General features: G+C 54.3%; 1 protein-coding gene across 3 annotated transcripts; it reads left to right on the forward strand.

Annotated features, from left to right (window-relative positions):
- Positions 1–1084: 1084 nt before the first annotated feature.
- On the forward strand, positions 1085–27234 carry AJM1 (apical junction component 1 homolog). 3 transcript variants are annotated; one of them, XM_078881328.1, is made up of 3 exons: positions 1085–1528; positions 16310–18365; positions 23356–27234. In XM_078881328.1, exons 2-3 carry the CDS (start codon positions 16346–16348, stop codon positions 23859–23861), a joined length of 2526 nt encoding a protein of 841 aa, XP_078737454.1. In that variant the 5' UTR covers positions 1085–1528; positions 16310–16345; the 3' UTR covers positions 23862–27234. The 3 variants fall into 3 exon arrangements, with proteins under 3 accessions (XP_078737454.1, XP_078737455.1, XP_078737456.1); XM_078881329.1 differs by having other exon boundaries at positions 23527–27234; XM_078881330.1 differs by having other exon boundaries at positions 23364–23511.

Genomic DNA, 27234 nt, shown 5'->3' on the forward strand with positions numbered 1-27234 from the left:
ACAGTCTGTTAATGCTATACGGGGGATCTTTGTATGTTGTGTACCCTTGTGGGGAGCGGTGGTGCAGCGGTTTGCGCTCCGCTGCCCCCGTTCCAAGCCCGGCCATCACCAACCACAAGTTGACGATCATCTGAAACGGCCTCCCAAATGAGTACCTGGTGCGGTGTGCAGTGAACACCACCACCTGCGGGAGAGACAAAGGCGGCCCGGGCTTGGTTTTGGCCACCCACCCGCCGGCTTTCATAGATGCTGCTCCCCTAAACGCCACCTGGAAATCATCAGAATACATACGCCGGAGGTATCCGATGAGCTGTAAAGCACTTCGCGTGGCAGGCTCCACGGGGGGGGGGGGGGGGGCGATGTTTGTCTGTTGCTGCGTTGGGGCGGGCGGCTTCACAATAAAATAGACGTCTCGTCGTGTGCCGAGTCCTGCCCACGACTCACTGCTGGAGTGAATGGGGTCGCCAAACTGGTAACCGCCTCTCGCAATCGGTTACCGGTTCCGAGAGTCGGGAGAGTCTGGGAGCCGGTAACCGATTGCGGCAGAACGTTGGCAGGGAGACGGAGGGGGAGAGAGGAGGGCGGTGGATGGCGCAGAGGGCGCAATGGGAGCGGGGAGGAGAGAGGGTGGGGGGGAGATGGTGAGGGAGGTTGATGGGGGCAGGGAGATGGGGAGGGAAAGGAGATGGGGAGATGGAGGAGGTTGATGGGGGGGAGGGGAGTTGGGGAGGGGGGAGATGGGGGGGGAAGTTGATGGTGGGGAGGGAGATGGGGAGAGGTTGATGGGGGGGGGGAGTTGGGGGGGGGGTGATGGGCAGGAGGCGAGATGGGAAGATGCGGAGGGAGGTTGAGGGGGAGGGAGGGAGTTGGGGGGGGGTGGAGGTTGATGGGCAGGAGGGGGGAGGGAGATAATGGGGAGGAGGGGGGATGCGGAAGGAGGTTGATGGGGGGGGTTGATGGGGGGGGGGGTTGATGGGGGGGGGGAGATGGGGGGGGGTTGATAGGGGGGGGAGATGGGGGGAGGGAGATGAGGGGGGAAGGGTGGGGGGTTAGGATGTAATGTGAGCGGGGAGAGGGAGGGCGAACGAGGGAGGGAGAGATAGAGGCGGGATGCGAAGAGGGGAGGTGGTGGTGGTGGGGGGCACGGCGGTGCAGCAGTGCGCGTGTGCAGGAGGCTGAGCCCATCACCGCCACCTCCGCTGCAGCAGTGCGCATTGTCGGCACCATCACCACCATAGTCACCGCCGTTATCGCATCGGCATCATCATCACCGCCGTCATCGCATCGGCATCATCACCACCGTCACCATCATCACCGTCATCGCATCGGCACCATCATCGCCACCGTCGATTCAACAGGAGCATTGCACTACCAGCTTCGTCGCCACCGTCTATTCCACGCAGTCATCGCCTCTTCTAACGTCGCCGTCTCGTCAGTCGGCATCGGCACAGGCATCGGCACAGGCGCTGCTGCGTCTCGCCCGTGCAGGTGACGGAGTCGGAGTTGGGCTCACGCAGCGGGCTGCGAGGTGAGCGCTACGCAAAGGCAAAGATCCCCCCCACCCCCGTGTAGCCTTGACAGACTGTTGGGGCAAGTGCTGTTAGCGAGTAGCGCCAATGAAGGCCGGCACTGTGGTACACGAGGGAGTGGGCGGCCAGCACCACGCCCGGCCGCCTTTGTCTCTCCCCCCCCCGCCCAGTGGCGATGTTTTAACGCATCGCATCAGGCGCTCATTCAGGGCCAAGTCGGCCTCGGATGATGGAGGCCCCAGGAGCGGTTCCGACGATGATCCTCACTTGGTGACGCTGGTGGTGGCACCGCGAGCGGGAGTCCAACTCGGGCACGCCGCGTTCGGAGCGCGGCGGCGCAGCGCCACCGCTCCCCTGGGGCGCTCACGGCGCACACGAAGTGCTGTCAGCGAGCAGTGATGAAGGCCAACACCATGCCGGGCCACCTTTGTCTTTCTGATTCCGATCGTAGCAGAGACTTATTTAAGGCCGAGTAGACCTAGGTGAAGCCCGGGACCGGTTCAGATATTCGCCGTCAACGGTCGCTGGGGGAATCCAACTCGGGATCGATGGGTTTGGAGCGCAGCGCTAACCGCAGCGCCACCGCTCCCCACACCCACAACGCCCCGTGTGTGTGTGTGGGTACACAACGCCCCGTGTGTGTGTGTGTGAGTACACAACGCCCCGTGTGCGTGGGTACACAACGCCCCGTGTGTGTGTGGGTACACAACGCCCCGTGTGTGTGTGAGACACAACGCCACGTGTGTGTGTGTACACAACGCGCCGTGTGTGTGTGTGAGACACAACGCCCCGTGTGTGTGTGGGTACACAACGCCCCGTGTGTTTGTGAGTACACAACGCCCCGTGTGTGTGGGTACACAACGCCCCGTGTGTGTGTGAGTACACAACGCCCCGTGTGTGTGTGAGTACACAACGCCCCGTGTGTGTGTGAGACACAACGCACCTTGAGTGTGGGTACACAACGCCCCGTGTGTGTGTGTACACAACGCCCCTTGTGTGTGTGAGACACAACGCCCCGTGAGTGTGTGAGACACAAAGCCCGTGTGTGTGTGAGACACAACGCGCCGTGTGTGTGTGTGTGAGTACACAACGCCCCGTGTGTGTGTGGGTACACAACGCCCCGTGTGTGTGTGAGACACAACGCCCCGTGAGTGTGTGAGACACAACGCCCCGTGTGTGTGTGTGAGACACAACGCGCCGTGTGTGTGTGAGTACACAACGCCCCGTGTGTGTGTGGGTACACAACGCCCCGTGTGTGTGTGAGACACAACGCCCCGTGAGTGTGTGAGACACAACGCCCCGTGTGTGTGAGACACAACGCGCCGTGTGTGTGGGTACACAACGCCCCGTGTGTGTGTGTGAGTACACAACGCCCCGTGAGTGTGTGAGACACAACGCGCCGTGTGTGTGTGTGAGACACAACGCCCCGTGAGTGTGTGAGACACAACGCGCCGTGTGTGTGTGTGAGACAACGCCCCGTGTGTGTGGGTACACAACGCCCCGTGCGGGTACACAACGCGCCGTGTGTGTGTGTGTACACAACGCCCCGTGTGTGTGTGGGTACACGACGCCCCGTGTGGGTACACAACGCGCCGTGTGTGTGTGTACACAACGCCCCGTGTGTGTGTGGGTACACAACGCGCCGTGTGTGTGTGTGGGTACACAACGCCCCGTGTGTGAGTGAGTACACAACGCCCCGTGTGTGTGTGGGTACACAACGCCTCGTGAGTGAGTGAGTACACAACACCCCGTGTGTGTGTGGGTACACAACGCCCCGTGTGTGTGTGTGGGTACACAACGCGCCGTGTGTGTGTGTGGGTACACAACGCCCCGTGTGTGTGGGTACACAACGCCCCGTGTGTGTGTGAGACACAACGCGCCGTGTGTGTGTGTGTGTGTACACACCGCGCCGTGTGTTTGTGAGTACACAACGCCCCGCGTGTGTGGGTACACAACGCGCCGTGTGTGAGTGAGTACACAACGCCCCGTGTGTGTGTGTACACAACGCCCCGTGTGTGTGTGAGTACACAACGCCCCGTGTGTGTGTGTGAGTACACAACGCGGCGTGTGTGTGTGAGTACACAACGCGCCGTGTGTGTGTGTACACAACGCCCCGTGTGTGTGTGAGTACACAACGCGCCGTGTGTGTGTGTGAGTACACAACCCGCCGTGTGTGTGTGAGTACACAACGCCCCGTGTGTGTGTGAGACACAACGCGCCGTGCGTGTGTGGGTACACAACGCGCCCCGTGTGTGAGTGTGTGTGAGTACACAACGCCCCGTGTGTGTGTGGGTACACAACGCGCCGTGTGTGTGTGTGTGGGTACACAACGCCCCGTGTGTGAGTGAGTACACAACGCCCCGTGTGTGTGTGGGTACACAACGCCTCGTGAGTGAGTGAGTACACAACACCCCGTGTGTGTGTGGGTACACAACGCCCCGTGTGTGTGTGTGTGGGTACACAACGTGCCGTGTGTGTGTGTGGGTACACAACGCCCCGTGTGTGTGGGTACACAACGCCCCGTGTGTGTGTGAGACACAACGCGCCGTGTGTGTGTGTGTGTACACACCGCGCCGTGTGTTTGTGAGTACACAACGCCCCGCGTGTGTGGGTACACAACGCGCCGTGTGTGAGTGAGTACACAACGCCCCGTGTGTGTGTACACAACGCCCCGTGTGTGTGTGAGTACACAACGCCCCGTGTGTGTGTGTGAGTACACAACGCGGCGTGTGTGTGTGAGTACACAACGCGCCGTGTGTGTGTGTACACAACGCTCCGTGTGTGTGTGAGTACACAACGCGCCGTGTGTGTGTGTGAGTACACAACCCGCCGTGCGTGTGTGAGTACACAACGCCCCGTGTGTGTGTGAGACACAACGCCCCGTGAGTGTGTGAGACACAACGCCCCGTGTGTGAGTGTGTGTGAGTACACAACGCGCCGTGTGTGTGTGAGACACAACGCCCCGTGTGTGTGTGGGTACACAACGCGCCCCGTGTGTGTGGGTACACAACGCGCCCCGTGTGTGTGGGTACACAACGCGCCGTGTGTGTGTGAGTACACAACGCGCCCCGTGTGTGTGGGTACACAACGCGCCGTGTGTGAGTGAATACACAACGCGCCGTGTGTGAGTGGGTACACAACGCGCCCCGTGTGTGTGGGTACACAACGCGCTCCGTGTGTGAGTGAGTACACAACGCGCCCCGTTCGTGTGGGTACACAACGCGCCGTGTGTGAGTGAGTACACAACGCGCCCCGTGTGTGAGTGAGTACACAACGCCCCGTGTGTGTGGGTACACAACGCCCCGTGTGTGTGTGGGTACACAACGCCCCGTGTGTGTGTGAGACACAACGCCACGTGTGTGTGTGTACACAACGCGCCGTGTGTGTGTGTGAGACACAACGCCCCGTGTGTGTGTGGGTACACAACGCCCCGTGTGTTTGTGAGTACACAACGCCCCGTGTGTGTGGGTACACAACGCCCCGTGTGTGTGTGAGTACACAACGCCCCGTGTGTGTGTGAGTACACAACGCCCCGTGTGTGTGTGAGACACAACGCACCTTGAGTGTGGGTACACAACGCCCCGTGTGTGTGTGTACACAACGCCCCTTGTGTGTGTGAGACACAACGCCCCGTGAGTGTGTGAGACACAAAGCCCGTGTGTGTGTGAGACACAACGCGCCGTGTGTGTGTGTGTGAGTACACAACGCCCCGTGTGTGTGTGGGTACACAACGCCCCGTGTGTGTGTGAGACACAACGCCCCGTGAGTGTGTGAGACACAACGCCCCGTGTGTGTGTGTGTGTGAGACACAACGCGCCGTGTGTGTGTGAGTACACAACGCCCCGTGTGTGTGTGGGTACACAACGCCCCGTGTGTGTGTGAGACACAACGCCCCGTGAGTGTGTGAGACACAACGCCCCGTGTGTGTGAGACACAATGCGCCGTGTGTGTGGGTACACAACGCCCCGTGTGTGTGTGTGAGTACACAACGCCCCGTGTGTGTGAGACACAACGCCCCGTGAGTGTGTGAGACACAACGCGCCGTGTGTGTGTGAGACACAACGCGCCGTGTGTGTGTGTGAGACACAACGCCCCGTGTGTGTGAGACACAACGCCCCGTGAGTGTGTGAGACACAACGCGCCGTGTGTGTGTGTGAGACACAACGCCCCGTGTGTGTGAGACACAACGCCCCGTGAGTGTGTGAGACACAACGCGCCGTGTGTGTGTGTGAGACACAACGCCCCGTGTGTGTGAGACACAACGCCCCGTGAGTGTGTGAGACACAACGCGCCGTGTGTGTGTGTGAGACAACGCCCCGTGTGTGTGGGTACACAACGCCCCGTGCGGGTACACAACGCGCCGTGTGTGTGTGTGTACACAACGCCCCGTGTGTGTGTGGGTACACGACGCCCCGTGTGGGTACACAACGCGCCGTGTGTGTGTGTACACAACGCCCCGTGTGTGTGTGGGTACACAACGCGCCGTGTGTGTGTGTGGGTACACAACGCCCCGTGTGTGAGTGAGTACACAACGCCCCGTGTGTGTGTGGGTACACAACGCCTCGTGAGTGAGTGAGTACACAACACCCCGTGTGTGTGTGGGTACACAACGCCCCGTGTGTGTGTGTGGGTACACAACGCGCCGTGTGTGTGTGTGGGTACACAACGCCCCGTGTGTGTGGGTACACAACGCCCCGTGTGTGTGTGAGACACAACGCGCCGTGTGTGTGTGTGTGTGTACACACCGCGCCGTGTGTTTGTGAGTACACAACGCCCCGCGTGTGTGGGTACACAACGCGCCGTGTGTGAGTGAGTACACAACGCCCCGTGTGTGTGTGTACACAACGCCCCGTGTGTGTGTGAGTACACAACGCCCCGTGTGTGTGTGTGAGTACACAACGCGGCGTGTGTGTGTGAGTACACAACGCGCCGTGTGTGTGTGTACACAACGCCCCGTGTGTGTGTGAGTACACAACGCGCCGTGTGTGTGTGTGAGTACACAACCCGCCGTGTGTGTGTGAGTACACAACGCCCCGTGTGTGTGTGAGACACAACGCGCCGTGCGTGTGTGGGTACACAACGCGCCCCGTGTGTGAGTGTGTGTGAGTACACAACGCCCCGTGTGTGTGTGGGTACACAACGCGCCGTGTGTGTGTGGGTACACAACGCCCCGTGTGTGAGTGAGTACACAACGCCCCGTGTGTTTGTGGGTACACAACGCCTCGTGAGTGAGTGAGTACACAACACCCCGTGTGTGTGTGGGTACACAACGCCCCGTGTGTGTGTGTGTGGGTACACAACGTGCCGTGTGTGTGTGTGGGTACACAACGCCCCGTGTGTGTGGGTACACAACGCCCCGTGTGTGTGTGAGACACAACGCGCCGTGTGTGTGTGTGTGTACACACCGCGCCGTGTGTTTGTGAGTACACAACGCCCCGCGTGTGTGGGTACACAACGCGCCGTGTGTGAGTGAGTACACAACGCCCCGTGTGTGTGTACACAACGCCCCGTGTGTGTGTGAGTACACAACGCCCCGTGTGTGTGTGTGAGTACACAACGCGGCGTGTGTGTGTGAGTACACAACGCGCCGTGTGTGTGTGTACACAACGCTCCGTGTGTGTGTGAGTACACAACGCGCCGTGTGTGTGTGTGAGTACACAACCCGCCGTGCGTGTGTGAGTACACAACGCCCCGTGTGTGTGTGAGACACAACGCCCCGTGAGTGTGTGAGACACAACGCCCCGTGTGTGAGTGTGTGTGAGTACACAACGCGCCGTGTGTGTGTGAGACACAACGCCCCGTGTGTGTGTGGGTACACAACGCGCCCCGTGTGTGTGGGTACACAACGCGCCCCGTGTGTGTGGGTACACAACGCGCCGTGTGTGTGTGAGTACACAACGCGCCCCGTGTGTGTGGGTACACAACGCGCCGTGTGTGAGTGAATACACAACGCGCCGTGTGTGAGTGGGTACACAACGCGCCCCGTGTGTGTGGGTACACAACGCGCTCCGTGTGTGAGTGAGTACACAACGCGCCCCGTTCGTGTGGGTACACAACGCGCCGTGTGTGAGTGAGTACACAACGCGCCCCGTGTGTGAGTGAGTACACAACGCGCCGTGTGTGAGTGGGTACACAACGCGCCCCGTGTGTGTGGGTACACAACGCGCCGTGTGTGAGTGCCTGCCGCTATGAATCCCCACGTGATGGCTCCGTTGAGCTGTCACTTGTGGCCAGGTGGCTTCTGAAAGAGAGCTACGTAGCTTATCGGGCCTTACCTGATACAACAACAATAATAATAATTAAACAAAGAATAATATCCTAGATGTCATTGATCATGACATCTGAGTGGGTGGGTGAGTGGGTGGGTGGGTGAGTGGAGTCTGTATGTTCTCCCCCTGTTCTGCAGAGTGAGTGCGTAGAGTGTGTATGTCCTCCCCCTGTTCTGCAGAGTGAGTGGAGTCTGAATGTTCTCCCCCTGTTCTACAGAGTGAGTGCGTGGAGTGTGTATGTCCTCCCCCTGTTCTACAAAGTGAGTGTGTGGAGTCTGTATGTTCTCCCCCTGTTCTACAGAGTGAGTGTGTGGAGTCTGTATGTTCTCCCCCTGTTCTACAAAGTGAGTGTGTGGAGTCTGAATGTCCTCCGCCTGTTCTGCAGAGTGAGTGTGTGGAGTTTGAATGTCCTCCCCCTGTTCTGCAGAGTGAGTGTGTGGAGTCTGAATGTCCTCCCCCTGTTCTACAGAGTGAGTGTGTGGAGTGTGTATGTCCTCCGCCTGTTCTACAGAGTGAGTGTGTGGAGTCTGAATGTTCTCCCCCTGTTCTACAGAGTGAGTGCGTGGAGTGTGTATGGCCTCCCCCTGTTCTACAAAGTGAGTGTGTGGAGTCTGAATGTTTCCCCCCTGTTCTACAGAGTGAGTGCGTGGAGTGTGTATGTCCTCCCCCTGTTCTAGAAAGTGAGTGTGTGGAGTCTGAATGTTTTCCCCCTGTTCTACAGAGTGAGTGTGTGGAGTCTGAATGTTCTCCCCCTGTTCTACAGAGTGAGTGAGTGGAGTCTGAATGTCCTCCCCCTGTTCTACAGAGTGAGTGTGTGGAGTCTGAATGTTCTCCCCCTGTTCTATAACGTGAGTGGGTGAGTAAATGTGTGGCACCTACATTATTTAACATGTTTTTTTTCGACCACTTAGTTCGAGAAGTATTTCATGGCTGTACCGGGTAAATCTCCATCTGGTACAGATACAATGGGAGACTGATCGATGCCCGGGAACGGTCGAGGGATGGCTCCCTCCTGGTTAACCATGTTAAGTATGCTGATGATCTTGTGATTGCTGCTCATTCAGAGCAGGAGTTGGAGGCATTTCTGCTTGACCTGGAGCATGCTACTAATATGTGGGGCCTAACCATCAGCCCCTCCAAAACTAAGCACCTGCCTGAGTATTTTGTTTCATCAAACACTCCGCCCCCTCAACTCTCCATTAGCGGGGCAGTTGTGGAGGGAGTGGAGAGGTTTCCGTACCTGGGCAGTGTGCTTATGATCAGCTCCAGTTTGACAACAGAGTTCTCACTGAATCAGTCGAGCGGCATTATCTTTTCATCAGCCGCTTAACGCTGTGTGGAAGCTACCTGGCCTGTCACTCCACACGAAGCTTCAGTTCTTCTCGGCCATAATCATCTTAGACTTTTATAAACATTCAAGCTGGCCTGCCTACAATCCATCCTGGGTTTATCCAGGCTGGATTGTGTGAGGAGCTCACGCATGCTTGAAAGATCTGGACAAAGTCCCATCAGTGAGCTCCTCCGGCAGGCAAGGCTGCATTGGCTGGGTCATGGAGACCGCATGCCAAGCGATCGCATGCCTAAACAGCTTTTGTTCGGCTGGATAAAGGGGTCTAAATGGGCACGGCATGGGCTAGAGAATAGGTGGAATGATGCGGTACAGGATGATGTGGAGCTGAGTGGATTTTCCGACGACTGGCACCAGCGGTGTCAAGATCGGCCTCTGCAGAGAAGGCTCGTGAAGGACGCTGCTGGGCAGTTGGAGGCAGTCGCCCTCCAACAACAACGGGAGGCGGAGGAGCGACGTTCACAATAATAAGCGAAGTGCCAGGTGGCTAAAGCACAGCACACGGTAAAGTCACCTACGAGTCACCTACGTGACATTACCGAAAGAACCAACGATTATGGATCCGTGCAGTCACGAAAACTTCAAATTTAGATTAAAGCACAGCAAGTTGGCACAGTAGGGGGCACAGGTGGTGCATCTGCCAGTCATCTCAGTCAACCCATGGCACCTGGGTCTGTCCCGTCACCTGCCAGTGAGCCTTCGACACTTCACGTGGCCTTAAAGTGCACTTGGCCTGGCACAAGCGCTGTGGTGACGTCACTGCCACTTAGTGGCGAATGACGATTGTTATTGGAGTCTGTTCTCCTCCTGGTCTACAGAGCGTTTGGGTGAACGAGCGATTGAGTGAGCGAGCGGGTGAGCGAGCGAGTGGGTGAGCGAGAGTGTTCAGTCTGGATGTTTTCTCCCCCTGTTCTCCAGAGAGAAAGAGAGTGGTGGTTGTGTGTTATGTGTCGTCAATGCGGATATTTCGTTGATCGTTAAACGTGTTCACGATGTGTCAATTTGCGTTCCCAAGAAATGTTGCTCGTTCGTGAATTGAGGGATCCCTGTGCTGACTCTCCGGTGTCGAGGGCGCCGCAGTGGCTGGGAGATGTTAACTTCCTCGCCTGGTGGTCGACCCTGACGCCTGCTGCTGTGTATTTGGAGTTGACGTGTCTCTCATCATCATCATCAACTAGGTGGCTGGGAGATGTTAACTTCCTCGCCTGGTATGCAGGAGGTCGACCCTGACGCCTGCTGCGGTGTATTTGGTGTTTGTGTGTCTCTCTCTCCCCGTGGTCGCGGGGATTTTTCTCCGCGTTCTCCGGATTTCCCTCCACGTTTACAATCGACTTGACGCGTTTCGAGCACTTTGCTCCTGCTATACATTTCCACATGACGACGATAGGCCACTTCGTCAGGCTATCATTTGTGGAAGGCAGGTGGCGTTTGAAAAAGAGCTACACAGCTCAGTAGTGGGCCTTTCCTGGTAAAAGTTTAGTTTTTTTCTACGCCCCCCCTTCCCCCTCCTTCCCCCTCCCCCCTTTCCCCCCCTCCCCCAAATTCTTCCTCCTCCCCCTTTCACCCCCCTCCCCCTTTCACTCCCCTCCCCCTTTCACCCCCTCCCCCTTTCACCCCCCTCCCCCTTCCTCCCCCTCCCCTTCACCCCCCCTTCCACCCCTCCCCTTCAGCCCCCCCTTCCACCCCTCCCCCCTTCAGCCCCCCCTTCCACCCCCCCCTTCAGCCCCCCCTCCCACCCACCCCTCTCCGTGTGTGTGTGTACACGCGTGTGTGTGTGTGTGCGTCCGTGTGTGTGCGTCCGTGCGTGTGTGTGCGTCCACGCGTGTGTTTGCGTCCACGCGTGTGTGTGCGTACACGCGTGTGTACCCGTGCGTGTGTACCCGTGCGTGTGTACCCGTGCGTGTGTACCCGTGCGTGTGTACGCGTACGCGTGTGTGCGTACGCGTGTGTGTACACGCGTTATGTGTGTGTGTGGTTGTGTACCCGTGTGTGTGTGTACACGTGTGTATGTGTGTGTACACGCGTTGTGTGTGTGTACACGCGTGTGTGTGTATGTGTGTAGTGGTAGTGTAGCGGGTAGCGCGCTGCACGACAACCCCGATCCGAGTTCGATTCCTGTTCACGGCCAACACGAGTGGCGATTATCTGAACCGGTCTTGGGCCTCCTCGCGGAGACAAAAGCAGCCGGGCGTGGTGTTTGCTACTTACCCCCTCGTGTGTCGCTACATTGCAATGTCACTACATTGCTATTCAATGTCGCTACATTGCAATGTCGTCACATTGCAATGTCGCTACATTGCAATACCACTACATTGCTATTCAATGTCGCGACATTTCTTAGTGTCGATGTCCTTACCTCATTGTGTAGCTTTTTGTACTTAGTCGCCATCTCATCCAATTCCCTTATCTTTAGCCTTACCTTTCTCTCTTCTTGTGCTAGTTCCAAGGTTTCCCGAGTTCTCTATTTTATTTTGGGTTTCACTCCGAAGGGTTTTACTGCTTTTACTGCTTCCTGCATTCCTTTCTGTATGCTCAGGTGATGTTCTATTTTGCCCCCCCCCCCATGACCCTTCTCGAAATTTCCTCGTCATATTTCCACTTCATGTCTCCTCGTTCTCGAGTGACTGTATATTACATTTTATTTTTCGTCGCGGGTTGCATCGTACCAAGCTGTGGTCCGATGACACATCAGCTCCTCGGTATGTTCTGCACAGTCGAACTGATCTTTTCCGGCGTCCGTCGATCATTACCAGATCCGGTGCTCTCCATGTGCATGCTTTGCAGTCTTTTTGTGTGAACTGGGTTTTGCATGCGACTCTGTCATGTTTTGAAGCAAATTCTCGCGGATTAATTACGCGTTCCCATCTGGTGTTATCCTTCCCAATGTTTTGCATTACAGTCCCACACAAATATCGTAATATCTGTCCTAGGCAGTCCCCTTCACGTTCTTTCCAGTGTTTCATTGAATTCTTCAATATTCTCTTCTGTGCTGTCTGATGTCGGTGCATACATTTGGATGAAAGACATATTTAGAGGTTGCTCATTAAATCTCGCAGCAATTACCCTTGGACTAACCATGATACTTTGGCTTTTACACTCAACAAGAACCCTCCTCATCTGGTGTGCACTTTATCTTCCCCTTGATGCAGCAGTCGTGCTGTGACGGTTCCACCTGAAGACGGAAGCTTGTGTTGCTTCCGAAACGTCGTGATTTTTATTTTATTTTTTATTTTACTCTTATTAATTTTAATATTCCCCTGACCAGTTCTGCAGCGACGGGGCCGCGCTGGGGAAGCGATGCGACTGAGCGGGTCGACCTCAGAGCCACGACGCTCTGCTGGCTCCGGTTTTTTAATCTTGCGTTAAACATTGCCCAGACTCTGCACTCAATCAGCGTTGGGCCCTTTCAACTGTGGCCGCTGATTCCACGGTGGCAAGATGTTAACTACCTCGCCTGGTATATTGGAGGCCTTGGGTTCGTTCCCGACCCTGATGGCTGCTGTAAATTTGGAGTTTATTTGTATCTCTCCTCGTGGTCACGTGGTGTTTTCTCTGGGTCTTCCGGTTTTTCCCTCCACATTTCGAATCAACATCACGCGTTTAGAATATTTGGCTGCTATAAATTTCCAAATTGATGATGAGCCACTTTGTCGAGCTTCTGAAAAAGAGCTATGTAGCTCAGTGGGCCTTACCTGGTAAAATAAAAAAAAATCTCGTTTAGATTCGACTTTCTGGTGTTGGCGTCAGGGCTGAGACATTTGCTCAAACCGCAGTATCGATGATGTCATCTCGCTCACATGGTGTGCAAGAGGTCCTGGGTTCGATCCTGCAGGGGCGATTCATCAATGGAGATGGAGTGATGGAATCATCCCATCGCGTTCTAGGAAATATATGGATTATATCCAGCAGTGGATAGTTTGAACTGGATGACAATTACATTGTTCTATAATCTCGTCGATGTGGTGAGATGTTATTTACCTCGCCTGGTATGCAGGAGGTCATGGGTTAGAATCTGACGAGAAGCTGTGTATTTGGAGTTTGCGTATCTCCTCCCCTGTAGTAGCGTGAATTTTTATCCCGGCCCTCCGGTTTTCCCTCCACATTTAGAATCACTGTCACGCGTTTCGATGATTCACCTACTCTTATGAATGTCCACGTGATGATGATAAGCCACTTCGTCGAGCTATAATTTGTGATAGCCAGGTCGCTTCTAAACAAAGAGCTATATAGCTCAGTGGACCTTACACCTGGTCAAACATGAACAGTTGAGTTTTCTAATCGGCAGGTTGCGCCTGGTGGGTCAAGCCGTGGGTATTCCCACGGCTTTTTCAAGACGTTTGGCCGGCGTGGAAGACTAGGTCAAAAATTACGCTGGATTGTCTATTGTTATAAAATTGGCTTCTAGTTCTCGAGTTCTGCACTTTGGAGGAGTACATTCTTTAGCTTAATCACGGGGCTACTAAGGTCTCCTCTCTAAAAGCTTTCAGAGCCTGCAGCTCAATGTGCAGTGTTGTTGGAAGACACAGGTCCCCCGTATAGTCTGTCATAGACAGTTGGGGCAAGTACTGTTAGCAAGCAGCACCTATGAAGGCCGGCACGGCGCACGAGGGGGATGGGTGGCCAACACCACGCCCGGCCGCCTTTGTCTTCCTTGTGGCGACGTTCACACACCGCACCAGGTACTCATTGAGGCTGAGTCGACTTAAGGGAGGAGGCCCAGGACTGGGGTGTTGGTGGCCATGAACGGGCACGTACCATGCAATAACTTCCCAATACCTGCGCTCTGCGTCTGCACATCATGTAACGACATCGCCTCAACAACACATCAACTCTTATGCATCGCGGATACTCTCCAGCGTTCCATTTGTTCCCCTCAGCTTACCGCTGAGCCTCCCGCTATATTTTAAATATTTGTTATCCAGTGAGGCCGTGACGGGTTTTCCAGTGCTTAATCGAGGGTTTTCTTTGTTTGGGCTATAGGCTTCGTGCAGCTTGGAAGTGTACTATCAAGTGATACACTGTCTAACTGCATGCATACACAGGTACGTCGCTGGTGATTAACTGTGGGCAGTCAATAACAGGTTTTGAGATTTTTTGGGGACCAAAAACATGTACATACATAATGTAAATACATAATGTATATAATGTACATTATGTATGCTGATTAACTCTGACTAACCCAACCAATAACATATATATCCATTGTAATTTATATGAATACATTAGCACCCCGCCCCTCTGGTCTTCACACCTGATTGGCTCACAACTTATGACATCACATTTATTACCTATTTAAGATCGAAACAGGAGGAGGATTTCTCCGCAATTATGACTATCGCCTGATGATGCTGGTTGTTGTAATTACCGGGCGAAACGTCACGGTACTCGAATTGTAAATGTTGTAGTCGGTTCACTCTCCAACACACAACTGGTGTGCTGAACTAATAACTAATTGCCACGTTTTGTTTACGTGACAAATCTTACTAATTATCTGTGTCAGGTGGTGGCGGGTTTAACGGCACATTTATATTTACGTTATCTAACCAAAATAAACCCCTCCATTATGGATACATTAGCACGGTTGGCTATGTACGGTGCGAAAGTAGTTCAACATACATACATTAGCACGGTTGGCGACGTATGGTGCGAAAGAAGTTGGTTTCCATACGTACATTAGCATGGTTGGCTACGTATGGTGCGAAAAAAGTTCAACATATATACATTACATAACAAATGCTGTGAGTACAGGCGACCCCCCTACCTACGACATAATTGGTTCCTGGACGACGCCCGCAATGTTATAAATTGGGGTTCCGTTCCTGAAAACCCATTAAAAAACATTAAAATGCAAAAATTGACCACGAAAATAAATGAAAATAACCTTTACAAACATTTATTGGAACTTAACATAACATTTTACAAACGTAAAAACAAACATTTGAACATTCTTAAGTACTTTTCTGTACGTGCATCATATTTCCTCTTCTCAGACATAGCGAAAAGTTAATATTTGAAAAATTGGAAGAAAATAGACAAAAAAAGTGAAGAGCGTTGTGAAAGAGATTCGTTCGCTCTGGGCACACCTGCAGACTGATGGGCTCTACTGTATATACGAATACGGCGGAAGAGCAAAGCAGCGCCATCAGACGAGTCTGCGCATGATATGCATGGAATGCGCAGACTCGTCACCAATCGACTCGGCGTCAGTAGCAGTCATTAGGCGATCATAGATACAAGTTTTGGTCGTTACTGTGGGGGTCTTACATACTATAAGAAACGTCATCAAAGCGGGGGGTCGCAAGTCCAGCCGTTGTAAGTCAGGGGTCACCTGTAATTTCAAGACTGCATCTTTGCCTTGGAGGCACCGCGATGGCGGTCGTGGATTCGATACAGACCCTGATGCCTGCTGTATATTTGGAGTTTGCGGTGTCTCTCCCCATGGTTGTGTTGATTTTCTCTGGGTCTTCTGGGTTTTTCCCTTTCCACATTTATCATCAACGCTACGCGTTCAGAGTTATTTGGCTACTGCTATGAATATTCACATGATGATGATAAGCCACTTCGTTGAGCTATCATCTGTGGCCAGTTCAGCGGGCCCTTACCTGGTAAAAATAAAACGAGTATTTGGTTTAATTAATATATATGTTTTAGTTTGAACCACTTGCCCGCATCTCTGCATGACAGCCCTTAGTCAGGAGGGTTACAGGACAACTATTGATTTCTGAGGGCTGCGAGAGTCGGAACCCCATGAAGGCCGTGGTATCTTGTCACGTTCACGGGAGGAGCGGTGACACAGCGATTAGCGCTGCCACGCTAGAAAACCTACCCTGCCCGCACGAGCCCAGCCTTACAGCGGTGCTGAGTTTCCACCATGTGGGATGCGCGCGCGTGTGCAGGGCTGAGGGGAGGATAGCATAAGCAACTTGGGAGATTTGAGGAAGAGAACGCGTTGCGAGGGCAGCGTGGGTTGAGGGCGGATTGGTGAGGCAGGCAACCAAAGAGCAGATGTCAGACCTCAGAAGTCACAGCGTTTCCTGACAAACTCGCCAACCACTCGCACGTGTTTACCAATTAACTCTCTGCTACCCCCATTCAAATACACACGCCGACAAATCGACCGCGGTCACTGCACCGGCCCCCCTCACCCCCCCATCCCACCACAGGCCCCGCGAGGGCAGCTCGGGGTGCAACCCCGGACCATGACGCGCTCCGACACGCCCGACCTCATCGCCTCCGCCCTGCGTCGCCCCCGCGGGTCCCCCGGCGGCGCTCGCCCCGGCGCTTGGCCCGGCACCCTCGCCCCCTGGGCCTCCGAGCCGCCGACACCCTCGCACCGCAAGCGATGCCCCGGCTCCGCGGCGGCCGCTATGTCTGAGAGTGCCGCCGGTCGGCAGCTGGCGCCAGCACCGGCGCGCCCCCAACCCAAGCCGCCGTTACCACGCCGGCCCCCCTGGATCACGCCGGGCCCGCTGTGCGCGTCCAGCCCCGAGCTGCTGATGCCGAGGTTTGTGTCGCGCCAGCCCGGACCTCCGGCGCCGTGGCCACCGCCGCCAATGGCGCCGGGGCCGCTCGCCGAGTGGCGCCACTCGCGGGCGCCGGTGCAGTATCTGACGCCGCTGCGCCGGGCGGCGGAGGAGCGGGCGCGTGAGGCGGTGAGTCGCAGCACCGGCTCACTGGCCACCAAGAGCCAGCTCTACGACATCCACCCCAGCAAGTACCAGACGCGGCACGAGCGGCCCTACCACCATGTGCCCATCCCACTCATCCCTCGGGAAGCGGGCTCCGATCGCCGGCGCGGTGACTGGCGCCGGGAGCCGTCTACTGCCACGACACCATCACCAACATGGACGCCCCGGCGTGGCCTGCCGGACGCGACGCTCTCGGTGCACGAGCCTGGCCGGAGGGCACCGGCGGCGACGTTCACGTTCCGGTCGACGGGGACACCGCTCCACCCGTCCGATCGCCGGCTCGCCACGTCGGCCTCCAGCTTGACCGGGGCACCATCGCATGTGCGGCAGAGGATCGACCTCCACCCGCTGGACTCCACACGCTACCGGTCGTCGCCGGCACGCCGGGAGCAGCCGGTGAACTGGGCGCACAGCCGCTCCGAGCCGCACATCCCAGCGAGCGCTGGCTACGTGCCGTCGTGCCACCTCTTGCCGACGCCGGCATACCTGGAGGGCCGACGCACGTCTGACACGGCGCTGGTGCCGACGCCGAGTCCTCCAGCGCCCCCCACTCGAGGCTCATCATTCTGGACATTCTCCCGGTCGCTGGATAACCTCTACGCGTGCTTGGCGGAGCGCCGGCGTGGTGATGGCACTCGCAGCCGTGAGGGTCGGCCGACTCCGACTCCGACTCCACCACCACGCTCGGCACCGCCGCGCTCTGACCGCATCCCCGTGGTGCAGCTGTCACGATCGCCTCGCCGCTACGCTGCCCTCTCGCTCTCCGAGAGCGCCATCTTCAGCAAGGCGAGCGGGCCCGGCTGGCGCCTTGCACCATCCATTACTATCACCGACAACGAGCTCTCGCCAGTGGGTGGTGGTGGCGGCAGCCGGTCGATGGAGGAGCTGCGTGGAGGCGACGGCGCCGGCGTCGGCGGTGGTGCCACCGATTACTTGGGCTTCGGCAGCCTGGCGCTGCACAAGACGGTGTCGCCGGCATCGCCTGTTGCCAGCCAGGAGCTCGACGAGATCCTCACTGACATTGCGGTGCACTCCTCGCCGCGACTCTCCGACGAGTCCAGCGCGCAGTCTGACCGCTTCGCCCAGCAGCTCCACAGCCTCATTGACAGCGATGATGGCGGCGGTGCCAGTGGCCGGGAGAATGAAGCCGGGGAAGAGGAGGATACGGAGGAGTACAGAGAGGAGAGACCGGTGGACGGAACTGGCCGAGCATTCCCGGCGTCCCCCGCCAGCCGATTGCGGCACCGGCGCCTCTCCGAGGCAGTTGCACCGGCGCCGGCGCCCACCTCGCTCTGCCGTCGCGTGCTGCGGTTGTGCCGCACCGACGCCGAGTCGCGCCGCGTGCTGTCGAGGGCGGCGCGGGTTGGGTACCTGTCCCGGGGGCGTGGCTGCCTCTTTCTGGGCTTCCCGGGTCCGGCGTCAGCGTCAGCGTTCCTGCGGCACGGCCTGGACGGCCTCCTGGTGTCGCCCGCCTACCTCTCTCTGCGCGAGATCCAGGCCCATGCGCGGCGGCTTGGCGACTACGTGCATGGTGAGCGGAAGTGAAAGCAAGCGGGCGGGTGGCATCGTTGATTTGGGCACTCTGCGACTGCAACGTTCTCTCACACCCTGTTCTATAGACTCCGGCAACACAACACGCTACCTCTTCGGAGGTGCCGGAATATAATGCTGTGGTGAGCAATGCCACGAGGAGGGAAGGCTAATTTCATGGCACTTGTAGCCACCATAGGGGCCATGGGGGGCTCTGGACAGGTGTGAGGGGATGGTAACCCCTCCACCTTCAGTTTAATTACCACTAAACTACGTGGAAAAAGTCTAACTAAACTTATGCCGGAGGCCCCAGGGGGACAGGCGTCTATGACGTCTACTGGCCAAACCCCATTTGGCGGAGCCAGGAGACTGAGCCCGTACCCTCGGAGTTCCTCCAGAAATGGCAAAAAGCCACTGTGAGTCACCATGTGGAATGTTCTAATGCTCACTAAAGAGGAGAGGCTGCCACTCCCTTGTCGGGAGCCGGACTGGTACCACCTGGATCTCTGACATTCAGGAGGTACAGTGGACTGTCTCTGGCTCCTGCCACCATGATGGGTAAAGAGTCCACTCCTGGGAGGCGGACACTGCTAAACAACAGGGAGTGGCTCTTCTTCTGAACAAAATAATGAATGAGGTGTGGGAGTGTGGTGAAAGAGGTGTGGGAAACTGTAAGCCCTAAGCTACTGTGGACTTGCCTCCCAATAAACCAGAATCAAAGAATGGTGGAGGTAGTTACTTATGCCCCCACCCAAGATGGACATCAGTGGAGGGATGAAAGGCTGATGAGTCAGATGCCTTCTTTGACCTGTCCCAAGTGCTCGCAAAAGTGGGGGATAGAGTCATCCTATTGGCTGACTTTAATGTTCGAGTGGGTCATGATGCAGGCACCTGAGCTAGAGTCAGGGATGCAACCTAGGGGGGTTGGGGGGGTATGCAGCGTAATGAGACACATAGGGGCCCCGAATCAACAGATAAACAAGTTCAAAATGTTGAGAAAAATGATTCACAATAAAATATTCCAACAATTAACCATAACCTGCCAAAAACATTGTTACAAATGAAAAAAATATATTTCAGAAATATACACACAGCGTAAAATATAGTAAGCGCTACTGGTGTGTGTTACTGAAGACAAGGGTGTTTTGCTAACTTACATGCACATGAAAGCAAGACGCATGATAATTGTAAGTATTTTAATATTTGACGAATACTGTCACTGTGAGACTGTCTTCCTCTAATCTAAACCCAATACACAGTGCAACTCAAATAATAAAGTAGTCCCTCGGGTAATGTTTTTAATCTGTTCCACGAAAACTACTGTAAACCGAAATAACTGTGAATATAATTCACTCATAAGTTGTCTGCAATAGAGCTGTTTCCACTGACAAAACAAAAAAACGTTACAGTTATATTGTAAAAAACCCAGTCGAGGTCTCATCACTCATAAATAGACATCGCTGATTGGCTGATGCGATGGCTCAGCCCCACTTATGAGTGCTGGTCTAAATTGGTACCCGCCTTCATAACGTTAACATACCATTAATCAACATCTTAACATTAAATCGAAACCATGGGCTCCTATGGGAGGCGAAACGTTAACAGACAAACCGTTAACTGATGTCACTGTTAACCGAGGGACTACTGTATATATAGAGTTATAGCCCACATATTATTGTAGATGGGTTATATTATCTGTAGCTATTTCAGTAAAAGTAAATCGGGAGAAAGGAGGGGGGTCTACAGGCGTATCTTGCATACCTCCCTTGAAATAGTCGTTGCGCCCCTGGCTAGAATGATTGGAAGGCATGGGCCTGATCAGCTCAATAATAACAGTAAGAGGCTGTTCGACTTCTGTGCAGCCCATGGGCTTGTCATTACCAACACATTCCGGTATCCGCGCATCCCCACAGCATCATGGATGCACACCGGGTCAGAGCAAGAACGTCTTCTGCACTATATAGTGATGGAACAGCGGATGCGGGCCCATGTCCTTGACACCAGCACCTTCCGTGGAGCTCATCTTCCCACTGACTATAGTCTTGTCATCTGTAAGATGCCACTCCAGATGCCACTCCAGCTACGTAACGCTGTGTAGAAACTACTTGGTCTATCCCACCACATGAAGCTTCTGGTTTTCTTGGTCATAGTCATACCCTCCCTTCTAAGTGCTAGAGAAAAGATGGACTGATATGGTAGAGGAGGGTATGGAGCTGAGTGGGCTTACTGGTGACTGCTGTCAGCAGTGTCAGGATCGGCCTCTCTGAAGGAGGCTCGTGAAGGACGCTACTGGGCAGTTGGAGGCAGATGCCAGAGGAGCAACGCTCACAACAACGAGCGGAGCGCCGGGCAGCAAAAAACACCAAGTTGATACAGTACAGGACACAGGTGATGCTTCTGCCAGTCGCCTCAGTGAGTCAACCGATGGCACCTGGGTCTGTGCCATAACATCCTGCCAGTGGGCCTTCGACACTTCAAGTGGCCTCAAAGTGCACCCAACCTGGCCCACACGCCGTGATGACGTAACCACCGCTGAATGGCAAATGGCGGTTGTTATTCAGTGTGTAGGTTGTGTGTTCTCTCCCCCTGTTCTACAGAGAGAGTGAGTGGAGGCTGTGTGGTTTCTCCCCCTGTTCTACACAGAGAGAGCGAGTGCAGGTTGTGTGTTCTCTCCCCCTGTTCTACACACAGAGAGAGTGCAGGTTGTGTGTTTTGTCCCCCTGTTCTACAGAGAGAGAGAGGGAGTGGAGGTTGGTGGTTCTCTCCCCCTGTTCTACAGAGAGAGTGCAGGTTGTGTGTTCTCTCCCTCTGTTCTGCCTGGATTTCCTCTGGTCTCTCTGGTTTCCTCCTCCCATAGTTAAATCCACACCAACAGTGGAACTGGTACCGAGCCAAAACTACATCCGCAATTCTGAAATATTAACCTGGAGATTACTCGACAGGGATCACGCACAGCAGCAGCATCGCTCCCTGACTGTGGAAACTGGACAGGACACCATGAACACAAACCTGAATGAATCTGACTGACATTTGCAGCGATGCAGTGAGGGACACCTGTAAACCAGGCAGCTGCTGGGAGCCGCTCACAATTCCTCAAGTGTATTTTTGGTGACCTAAGACACACATCTCGACGATTACATTCATACACACACATGTTGTACCGTTCTTAATTCTCTGTAAAGCGCCTTGGTTAAGATACCATATAAGTGACGTCAGGATAAGATCTCCTAGCCACCGTAGCCCCTTGTGGTGCCTACGAGGGTCTCCCGGGTGACCGGGTCATTCAGGCCCCACGCCTCAAGGCAAATCGGAGTCCGCGGCTCTCTCCCTCCACCTGTGCGGGTGCTGCACCTCACGCTACATTCATTTTGCTGCCCTTGGTTCAGTTTTATTCACCAAGGATTCGTTAAGGGTCGGGTTATTTGCTGCAACGGAGCTGTGAGGGCCCTGCTGTGGGGCGCCGCGGTGGTTGATGTGTTTCCTCCATTGCCTGGTATGGAGGAGTTCGTGGGTTGGATCTCGACCCTGATGACACCTCTATATTTGGAGTTTGCATCTCTCTCTCCCCGTGGATTTTTCTCCGGGCCCTCCTGTTTTTCCCCCTTCACATTTAGAATTAACGTCATACGTTTAGAGTATTCGGCTACTATACATTTCCTCGTGATGGTAATCCACTTTGTTGTGGTATCATTTGTGGCCAGGTCGCTTATAGAAAAAGAGCTACATAGCTCAGTGGACCTTACTTGGTAAAATAAATATAGTTTAGTTTTCGTATGGGTCTCGATGGGTGTCTCGGCCTCGCTGTGCTGAGTAGTTAATCTCGCGTTCAATAAACCCTCGGAGCCAGGATGAACGTCTGACTCCAAACGTCATTTATTGAGTTTAACGAGGTAAAACTGGTGAGAAAACACAGATACAGCATCTGTTATAACCCGGAAACACCAACACAATGAACACCACAGCACCAGAACATTGTCCCAGATAACATGTTTCCCAGCAATAGACCCTGGATGGACCAGGCCCCCACACTACTACTGAACAACTACACACGAGCACAAGCCGCTGCGTTGCATAAAGGCACATCGTGTATTCAGCACACTGCACCCCAAATGTACAGCATTACACATAACACTAAACTGTGGATGAGATACTTCGTCATCTTTGCTCTCAGGATCGCAACATAGCCACCTGGGCATAAGTCTGACTCGACCTACTAAATCACAAGTAACATCCACAATAAGGAAAGTTTCAAGCTTCGTTACTAACTAGGCCTCGTATTTACCACAACAACTTAACAGCACCATAAAGGCATTTACATCACTATAACGGTCATTCCAACATTACAACAGCATTGCCACTATTATAAGAACATAAACAAACTTACAGACAATGCTTCTCAAAGTCCCACGATGGACAACTGCGGCTGGCTTCACTGGGACGCGATGTGTGCCACCATCTTGAATCATGTGCGTAATGGCCGACGCCCGCGTGGTTAAGCGGGGATCTTAATTCGCAACTTCCTGGTCACGTGACCAAAACCAGCATCAATAACAGGAAATTCCTGTGTACATACGCCCCCCCCCCATCTGCCGTGAGGCAAAACTCCTGCCGTGAGGCAGAACAATGGGTATTGTTCTCTGGGTTTCTGTGGTTCAATACGAGTCCCTGGATCTCTGTGGGTCTCTATAAGTATGTGTCGCTGTGGATCTGTATTTGTCTATGGGTCTCTGAGTGTGGGTCTTTATGGGTCCGTATAAACATGCGTTGACAGCATTTGGCTGCTATAAAGGAGCTATATAGCTCAGCGGGCCTTACCTGGTAAAATGCAAAATAGTTTAGTTTTATCGTCGTGCAGCTGTTAGCGCACTTGCCTTTATGGTGCGACGACTCCGCTACCAAGCCTCGGTATGAGCACCGACCTCTTCACGGAAGGAGGCCATGTGCCTCACGGCATGCACCCCTGCCCCCCCCCCCCCCCCCCCCGCTTGTAGAGCTGCAGACTGCTGGCTCCGAGTATGACCCGGACTCGCGCTTCGTGCTCAGCGTGAGCGTCTCGGCGCCCGCCGGGCCGCTCACCGCCCGCCGCCTCGCCAAGATCCGGCTGGCTCCGGCTACGACCCCACCGGCGCTGCCTCCTCTGTCGTCCCCCTCCTCCGCCGCAGCCGCCTCGGCGTCCGACACGCTCATCCTGACGCCGCCGGCCGGTGCCGGCGACGGGGAGCGCCCCGGTGCGGAGGGCCGTCGCTCCCGGGAGCTGGCGCTCACATCCATTCAGCGGGAGCTGCGGGAGCGAGGGGTGTGCCTGCGCCGGGACCACCCGCGGCACTACGCGGCGCTGTGCCGCTACGTGGAGACGGGCAGCCGCCCGCCACCTGCCGCCATCTACCCGCTGGACCGGCGAACCGGGCGCCGCTTCCTGTGCCTCCTGCTGCCGGCGTCCGAGCCGCTGGCGCTGGGCTGGGTGGACAGCCCCAGGCTGCTGCGGGATCTGCTGTGACGGCGCTGACCCATGGGAGGGGAAACGAAAAACCGGGCGGCGATCGGCATGGAGACCGCGGCTCCCATTCACAACTTTAGGGGTTCCAAATAACCTGGGATGCATCACAGAAGATGTCACGATACTAAAGGCAAAGATCCCCCCACGGGTATATGATGAAAAAAAATTTAATTGCAATTTTACCCTTCCTGGCAGTAGAACATGAGTTGTGTTAAGATGTTCAAATACCAAATAGATACACCTATAGGTGTCAAGTCTGCATTCGCGACACGTACTTGCGGCAAAACATGCAAACAAACATGCTCTTCTTATTTTTCATCATTTTTGATACTGGCAAAAAGGTCCCATAGATATAAATGCTCAACCGAGCTGTATGTGTTCTGATACGTGTCTTTGTATTGTTCGCCTTTTGGCATTCTCTGGAATAACATTGGTGTAGAAACTAGGCCACAAAGAAGGCTATCTCTGGTGTAGGCCAATTAGTTTCAAGGACAATGCGTGTATCATTTTCAGAGCATGTGTGTTTGCGTGTTTTGCCACAAGTATGCGTGGTTAATGCAGACTTGACAATCGTAACACCTATTTTATTTCCAAAAAGGGTAACACCTATTCTTATACTTTTTGGATCTTTCGGTAAAGTCACATAGATAGGTTCAAAGAAAATAACAACACAAATAGCAAAAAAACTACGACGTTTCAATCGCAACACAAGCAGTCGTCATCAGCAAAAGGGGTGTTAGCTTCGAAAGACAAACTGTTTATAAAGATTTGAAATGGGCGTAGCCCAAACGTCAGCAGCCAATGTTAAAGTAAGTGGTGGGTAGCGACTGCGGCGGTGGTGGGTTTTTCTCCTAACTAACCCCCCTTTTCCTGATGACGACCGCTTGTGTTACAATCGAAACGTCGTAGTTTTTTGTTTGTTTTCCTTGAACCTATCTACGTTACTTTACCGAAAGACCCAATGAATATTAATTCCTGCATTCACGAAAGCTTTAAGTTAAAATTTAACCTATTCTTATTTTTCATCATTTTTTATGCTGGCATAAAGGTCTCATAGATATCCCCCGTATACCCTCAACAGCCTGTTAGGGTAAATGCTGTTAGTAGCGAGTAGCAGCACCTATGAAGGCCGGAATTGGCACATGAAGGGGGTGGGTGTCTAAAACCACGCCCGACTGCCTTTGTTTCCTCAGTGGCGGATGCTTACACACCAGCCTGGGTACTCATTTGAGGCTGAGTCCACCTTGACGGAGGCCCAGGACCGGTTCAGATAATCGTCACTGGTGTTGTTGGCCATGGGTGGGTATCGGGCTCGGGTCGTTGTTTTTTTTTTTCATCGCAGCGTGCTACCGTTGCGCTGCTGCATCATGGTTCATATTATGATCATTATTATGACCCAACTGGCAACCTGAATCCGGCATGGGAAGAGAAGACCTCACAGCAGATGGCGGGACACTGTCAGGGAAGAGCTGTAGGTCTGTAAGTCTGTGGATCTCTGTGTGCGTCTGTGGGTCTCTGTGTGATGAGGCTGTCAGGGCAGCTTCAGGATCTTGTGGAGGGTGGGTAGTTGTGGCATCTACATCTTTGACCGATATGACATCTTCACTTTCATCTTGAATGTCCTGGCACGACTTGACAGATTTGGTCGGATGGGAAACAATGGCCTCACTCAACAAGAGGCTGATTCTGTGAAAACCCAAGGACAGGTGGTAACCCTCCCTTCAGGGTCTGTGGTGATGAACCCATCCTGGATAGGCACCTTGTCTTGTTGCTGCTGCTTCCTCCCACAAGAACTGCAAGCACTGCAAAGGGATGCAGAGTGGTGTGGAGAGAGAGGCGTGCTGAGACAGGAGGAAGAGGAGCACGCGGGTGCAAGGATGCACTCAGGTCTTGAGAGCCCATCACACGGGACGGTCAGGGGAGTATGCAGCATTGGGGTGGGATTGGGCAGTGCGCGTCGTGGTTCCGGTGGCTAGGAGACGTGAACTACGTCGCCTGCAGGAGGTCGTGGGTTCGATCCTGACTGACGCCTGTTGTATATTTGGAGTTTGCGTGTCTCTCTCTCTCCCCCCGTGGTTGCGTGGATTTTTCTCTGGGTCCTCCGGTTTTTTCCCTGCACATTCAGAATCAACGTCAATCATTCAGAGTATTTAGCTGCTGGTTGAAATTTCTATGTGATGATATGTCACTTTATTCAACTATCATTTGTGGCCAGGTTGCATCTGATAAACAGCTATGTAGCTCAGTATTGAATGAGCCTTACCTGGTAAAAAACAAAACCGTTTGTTCTCCTATAACGCTGCATGTTTTCATAACGCGATGAATCTATTACGGAACAAAATCTTTATAACGTGGATGCAAATTGTATATAACAAGATTGAGCGAACAGAACTACGTCGCGTGAGTAGGAATAAGCGGTCGTGCGGCTGCCTGGGTGTAGCGTCACACAAGGCATTGGGATGCTGCTGGATGCTTCTAGTTGCTACCCACGTGCCTCGGTCTTCGTTTGACCTGGTTGCGCATCTCCCGTTATCGCGGACTGTGCTTCACCCCCCTATATTTGATATTATTTATTATAACGCCATTTTTCCATAACGCAGTGTTCTTCAGGAATGGAACTACAACTACCGCCGCCACGTTATAGGAGAACACAGACTGTAGTTAGAATTGGAAGGGGGAGGCTCGTGGAGAGGCAGTACGAGCAATGGTGGCCTCCGCATCCAGCAGCGGATAGACCGTGGCTGACGGCGGCAAATGCTGAAGCTTCTCGAGGCGATCTGAGAGGGAGGGGCGGTCTCATCCCCTGGGCGATAGCACAGGGCGCGATCGCTGGCGGTCGTGTCGGAAGACTTTAAACGCGCCGACGATTCCTAACCGCGGCCAGACCCGCGGGCAGGTGACAACATTTACGAAGGGGCTACGCTTTACCGATATCCCTCATCGGGGGTGAGACTGACGCGCATGAGACGCGGCGTTTCGCCACACAAACTGGTATTGGAAACGCCCACCCTTCCACGGTGGTCGGACATCTCGGATGGAAGAGGTGATAGTTAATCGCATCTACCCCATACATACGCAAACCTGCCGAATGTAGAATAACTATTAGTGAACGCGTTCATGCGGCTGAGTGGACAGAGCCCACGCCGGGAGATTCGAATCAAAATCTTTATTAAGCTATAAAGCTCTTTTTTACAGATGTCCGGTATGGGGCACGGGCTCGGCAAGTTGCACCAACAAACACAATACACAAACACAGATAGGTGTGCGAAATAGAGAAAATGTGAATATATATAAAAAACGTATATGAGTAGAAATTGCATAAGTACATATGTTCCTGCCGATGTTTCGATACTAAACACACGCTTGAGGCAAG

This window comes from Lampetra fluviatilis, chromosome 61 (genome assembly GCF_964198595.1).
Source record: "Lampetra fluviatilis chromosome 61, kcLamFluv1.1, whole genome shotgun sequence".
Taxonomy (NCBI): Eukaryota; Metazoa; Chordata; class Hyperoartia; order Petromyzontiformes; family Petromyzontidae; genus Lampetra; species Lampetra fluviatilis.